Source organism: Apium graveolens, chromosome 10 (genome assembly GCF_009905375.1).
Source record: "Apium graveolens cultivar Ventura chromosome 10, ASM990537v1, whole genome shotgun sequence".
NCBI classification, from domain to species: Eukaryota; Viridiplantae; Streptophyta; class Magnoliopsida; order Apiales; family Apiaceae; genus Apium; species Apium graveolens.
The window spans coordinates 137,803,320-137,809,710 of record NC_133656.1 but is presented as its reverse complement, the minus strand read 5'-3'; the positions used below and the strand labels follow the sequence as shown (position 1 = coordinate 137,809,710).

The following is a 6,391-nucleotide window of genomic DNA, read 5'->3' as shown; positions in this document are numbered from 1 at the left end:
ATAATAATAATATTTCATTTATAAACATAAATATTAATGGGTCGTGGTCAAAAATATTTTTATAGACATATTGATGCAAATATCATTTGTAAAAATTTTGGTCAAAGTTATCACCGGATTTAAAGGTTGGGCATATGCATTTTACAGATATGCGTATTAAGTATTTCACATACAAATGATGCACATCTGTGCCTCTCCCATATTTTGTTTTTGTTTTTTATGTAATACTCATTTTTGAAATGTATATTAGTAATACCTATTTTTCAAATAGGTATTATAGTAGTTATTTTCGCAAAAATAAATCAAAAATAATATTCTTATCGCTTATCCTAAAAAATATGTAATTTTTGATGTTTTTTCAATAATATTATCTATACTATACTATAATAACCGGAATAACCTATAATTTGTAGTTTGGTTGACCCTCATTTTGGTTATCTCTTTTCATCACGATCGTCGGATCTTTTTCACCAAATAATCAGAATCGTTAGATTCAAATACTAAAAAATACACTTCACAAGTTCTCAGGTTCGAATCCCGTCAACAACAAACATCTATACTATATTATAATAGACGAAACATTAAAAATTTGGTAGTCGGTCGGTTGGTACTTGCTGAAATTATTTAATTAACCTTACTTATTAATTCTAATTCAATCAATTCTAATTCTAATTGATATTGAAGTCAACTTCCTCTATAACTTTACAAATTTCAATTCTATTTTATATCAAACTCTATATCATTATAATTTATATTAAATTCAACTTCTTCTACCAATTTAAATTTTAATTTATATCGATATCTATATTACTCTAATTTATTACTTGGGGCTAAATTAAATTTAAGGAAACTAAATATAATTATTAAGGTTTAGTTGATATAATGTGACTCAAGTTAAGATAAAATAATAATACTATCAATCCTCCTAAAAAAATATACTAATAAACTTGGATAAACAAAATAATATATTGTATTAATCCAGGATAAAAAAAATACATTATACAATTGATTCAGACTAACACAAAACTAAAATAAAAATACAATTCGACCAACAAAAACAAAATCATATATACTAATTATTCAGTCTAAAACAAAATTATTTTATTGATCCAGACTTTAAAAAATAATATTAAGCTAAAAATAATTAATTTGATTTGGTCGGTGTATTGGGTATCGGGCTAAAATAAAATAATGTAAACTACTTATCCGAGATAAATCAAATTAATATTAGAATAAGTATAATTTGTAACATGTTGATGTGAACTAAAAAAAACAAATTTTAATTAAAACATAAATATTATTTCTTTTAAAAATACACATAAAATTATCAATAAAACTATATCATTCAGTTAATAATATTATCTTTTTAAAATATCTTTTATAGAGTTATAGTTAATCGATTAAGTAATCACCATGCTAAAATTATATTTTTACCCTCAATAAAATAATGATTTTGTTATAATAATGTTTTCCCCCTTACGAATGCTATCACTTTAAACAAGTTTAAATGTTAAAAAGTTATGAACATACACGTCTACTAATATAATTATCATGAAGTAATATCATTTAAAGTTTTAAATGAACAAAATTAAGAATTGAATACAAAATATTATTTAAAGAAATATATATATATTAAAAAATTTGTGTTTAAGCTAGTTTATATTATAATTTATAAAAATACATATAAGTTCTCGGGTTAAAATCTTACCAACAACAAATATTTACATTATTATTTATGAATAAGATCTCATCAATAATATACAATTTATACTTTTTAAACTTAATTTGAAATTATACATAATTAAATTATAATTATATAATCATTATTTAATATTTAATTATTTATATAAATTATTAATAAAAATAAAAATAAAATTATATAAATATTAACCAAGACCGTGGCACGGGCCGTAAGATAGTAATCAATAATTACTTATTTATTATTACTATTATAAACAGACTTGAACATTTATTCCATAAATATTCCAATTTAGGTTATATAACCAAAGCAGATATAGGGTTTTATGAACGAAGATGAGGAGTTTAGTTGAATTAATAATGTGGCGCAATCATCTGCGCAATGGAATGAAAACTTACGTCGCATACAGCTCTTCCCATGTATGTAATGTATCTTCAAGAACATATTACGACGCTACTAAGATCAACTCCTATAAGCAAGCATACACATGGGTCCAGTTCCCAGGTTATATATTTAACTCTTTTTTTGCTAACTGTTGTATATTTAACTTGTGAAAATTGTATTTTCTGTTCGCCAAATAAAGTTTGTACCTTCTTTTCTTTTCTTTTTTTGATGAATTGTTGAAGAATTTGTTATTGCTGTCAAGTTGTATTTAAAATTGTTTATTCTTGATCAAGAAATATAAATTTAACTTGTAAATACTATATCTTTGTTTAACAAAATTTGTTGCTGGCAAAGATTGTATCTTTCTAAATGGGTTGGTTGGTTAGAATACTGTATCTTTGTCTAAGAAAATTTGTTTAGATTTGATCAAGGGATTGTTAGTGGCAAGGATTGTATCTTTCTAAATTGATTGGTGGTTGGTTAGAATGGGTTACAATTTATTTTGGTCGTTAAAAAAATCGCTAATTGTTGGACTTTGATCGCAAAATTAAAATAATCTCAGAACAGAGGGGGCAGCTGTTGGAAGAGCACAAGGTTATAAGAAAAGGAGATATAATTAATTTGCATGACCTCCTTTTTACCAAGTACCGGGATTATGTTGTTAGACATACTGACGACATTGACGTCCAGGTATGTATAACTGTCTGCAGTTTGAACATATGTAGAATTAATTCTGGATATCACAGTGTACATGCAAGGCACTATGTACTTACAAATAATTATTCTTATCATAATTAAAACAAGCACTTCTATTTTTAACATCATCCTTGTAGCTTGTATTCTGCAAAATTGTTACATAGAGAACTTTTATAATTGTAGGCCAAGAGTGTTTACAAATTGTGAAACAGAAAGTAGAAGATTGAATTATATGTTGGGTTACTTTGACGCCATGATTACCCATTATTTTGGTCAGTGTCATAATTTAAAATGTAAACTTCCGTTATCAAGTGTCTTGAATTGTTGCAAGCTAATTATCATGGGTACTCTTATTTAAGCTTTTAACTAGATTGTGCCTTATTCTTAGAAATGTACCTAGACAATTTTCTAGATGATGAATATCGTGGTATTTGGATGTGCATTTTGCCATAGCTTTCTTTGGTGCCACAAAATAGAGTCCAAAATGACATTCGGTATGGATACAAGCATTACATATTGTCGACAGTGAATCCTTCCCTTCAGTGCCAAATTCTGCATATGTTCAGGAGATTCTTTTATTTGACTCCCCCTCCCCCCGGGGATTAGTTGTGAAAATATCAGAAAATTGTATTATATAGCTTATTTTTTATGTAAATAATGTTTTTATGATATATCTTCACATTATAATAAATAATAATAGAATTTTAATTTTCACTATAGTGATAAAGCATCAGTCTTCCAGCAGGTATAGCTTGCTTTGTAAATGTATTCCCCTGTCTTGCTCTAAATTCTAAAATTAGATAGTCTACTAAGTGGCCATGAGATTGGAAAGAAATGAGGACTCTTATTTTTGCACGCTAAACACTCTTTCAAATGTGAGTTGGAGGAGGGGGAGGCCGGATAGGGTTGAGACCAGCTGATAACACATACTCTGACTTTTGTAGGTGAAGGCTGCACAGTTGGCAGGCAAGGTTATAGTTCTGTATTTTTTGCCGTTACATCATGATTATGCATATTCGAGGATGTCCGTATCATATTTAACAGACACATACACTTATTTGTTGTCTGATAATGTTTTTGAGGTTGTCTTGGTCGCTTATGGGTCTGCAGAAGATATACTTTCAAGTGATTCTTATAAAGACAGCCAATCTCATTTTGAATCTATATTTTATCACATGCCATGGACTGCCATCCCATTCCCAGATTTTACATCCAGGGATCATTTGGCACGTAGATTTGGTATCGACAGACTGAGGTGTTACAGTACCTCAATTGTCATTGATTCATCTGGCTTGGTTCTGCAAAGTAATAGTTGTAAACTTTTTGAAAAATATGGAGGTATTGCTTATCCTTTCAGCAATGAAAGGATTGAGTTTCTAGAAACTGAAGATGCAAATGCTGAAAGGCTCTCTCTGACAGCGCTCTTGGGTTCACCGAAACGTGATTATGTCATCTCAAACAAAGGGGATAAGGTATGGATGCTGCGGTAGAATGTAGATTTCATGACATTGTGACAGGCTTGATGATTGATATCCACTATTGATATTACCTGTTTTTCCTAAATATCTTTATTAATATAATCATCTATTAGTGCTTATCCTGACAGGTAGTTATTAAAAGTCTTGAAGAAAAGGTGGTTGCACTGTATTTTTATGAAAAGGGTATTACTCCCGATTGGCTAACAGCAAGTATCAAGACGGCATATGAAGAGTTCGCACAAAAAAAATCTTGTTTTGAGGTTGTGCTCGTATATCTTCATTGCACAAGTGGAACTATAGATAACACCAGTAAAGAATCATTTTCGAATACATTTGAGACTATGCCTTGGTTGGCAATCCCTTTTAGAGACCCAATATGTAAGAGGATGATGCGTGTTTTTGGTCGTCCTTATTATGGGTATCCTTCAGTGAAAGCTCCTTCACTTGTGATCATCGGGCCACATGGGGAATTCATTGAACCTTGGGGTGCCGACATCATCTGCAAATTTAAGCTTCCAGCATACCCATTTACTCGTCAGAGAGTTGCCAAGTTAGACACTGAAATAGTAAGGGAACTTACGCTGGATATGCTCTTGGATGCAAACACTACTCTTCGCAGAAAAGATGGGAGCAAGGTTAGTTCTTTTGACCTTTTGTTGTCACGTGACCGACTCTCTTCTTGTCTAAAAACCTTTATCTGCTATTCTGTTTGGGTTTCATTCATATTACTAAGCTCCGTTCTTCTTTAGTAAGCAATTACCTGAGACATACTGAACATATCTGAGATATGACTAACACTGTTGGAGTGTTGGTATACCAAAAAAGCATCAAATCAAATGCATGGTTACCAGGGTAAATTGATATACCTGGGGAAATTAAGATAGATATACCTGCGTGTATGAAACTCCTGACAAACACAAAAACAAGTATATGTTCATATTAGGCGTTATACATAGTAGATATTACTTATATGTCCGTGATTGGACAAAAGGAAAGAAAGTAAGAGTTTCACATTTAAGTCAATGCTGTTGTCACTTGTCTTAACTGAATAATAGTTTTACAATAGCAAGCATAGAATAAAATGAAAAGCTCATACTAGAGAGGGCGTAGTTAAATCCTTTTGTGTAAGTTTACTTGAAGTTCTTGTTCTATTATATTCTGAAACTTTGTTGAATATGATTAGGCATGTAGATTATTAAAATCCAATTTATTGTATGATTTATGGTTTTCCAACTTCTTTCTCTACTTTCTTTAACAATTCAACTCTGCAGGTTCGGCTTTCTCAGATTTTTGGTAAGAGAATCATACTCTTTTTTGAGGGTGATGATTGTAGAAATATGATTGCCAGTGATTTCCTTAACAAGCTAAAAGAAAGGTATCTCGACATGAAGGGTACGAGCGATGAGTTTGAAGTAATATACATCACTAATATCAAAAAGGAATTCCCATTCAACAAGCCTAATAAAGATGTCCCGTCATGGTTTCTTTCATTTGCATCCGATCTCTTACCCATTGACCTAAGTTTGTATTGTTGTTACTGCCACCTACTGTTGGTACCTGGTGACTTCGCTTGTTGGTGTGGTGGCGGATTTGGAAAATGGCGTCGGAAATCTTCAATGCTTGCCTTTGATCATGATGGACGAATTGTCAGAAAATCAATAAACCTTTCTTTTGAGGATACAGATTTCCCCTTCTCTGCTGGCAGCATGGAAGATGAGGCTTTCTCTGAATTACGTAATGTTTTCTTGTGGAGGGACGAATAAGCAGAATGGGGGATATATATATTTTTTTAATATATATGGAATAAACTTTGTAATAAATATATTATGTGTATTGGAGAATTGCCATTCTGAAATGAGGGTGTTGCAACATTGTCTCGAGAGGTCATCGTCTTTGCTTCTAGAAAAACATAGTATGAAGTAGAGTACAGTAGTAAAATGTTATCAATTAGCATCAATTCACACCAGAAGAGCAAAAATTCATCAGAACATAAATAGAAAAGGAGCAATACATTAGAAGATCTATTTTTAGAGTTCATTATAGCAAAAGTCTGAGGTGCGCAACCAAACAAATTAGTAAATGACATAAAAGATGTGCCAGAACTGTTGAAACTTCTTTTACTTTGTTCCACAGT

The 6,391-nt window shown here is 30.8% G+C and overlaps 1 protein-coding gene across 1 annotated transcript; it reads left to right on the top strand.

Moving 5' to 3' along the window:
- The first annotated feature begins 2,055 nt into the window (after window positions 1-2,055).
- On the top strand, window positions 2,056-6,129 carry LOC141693765 (putative nucleoredoxin 1). Its single transcript, XM_074498929.1, has 5 exons — window positions 2,056-2,203; window positions 2,646-2,773; window positions 3,724-4,251; window positions 4,386-4,892; window positions 5,529-6,129. Exons 1-5 carry the CDS (start codon window positions 2,059-2,061, stop codon window positions 6,018-6,020), a joined length of 1,800 nt encoding a protein of 599 aa, XP_074355030.1. The 5' UTR covers window positions 2,056-2,058; the 3' UTR covers window positions 6,021-6,129.
- Window positions 6,130-6,391: the final 262 nt, after the last annotated feature.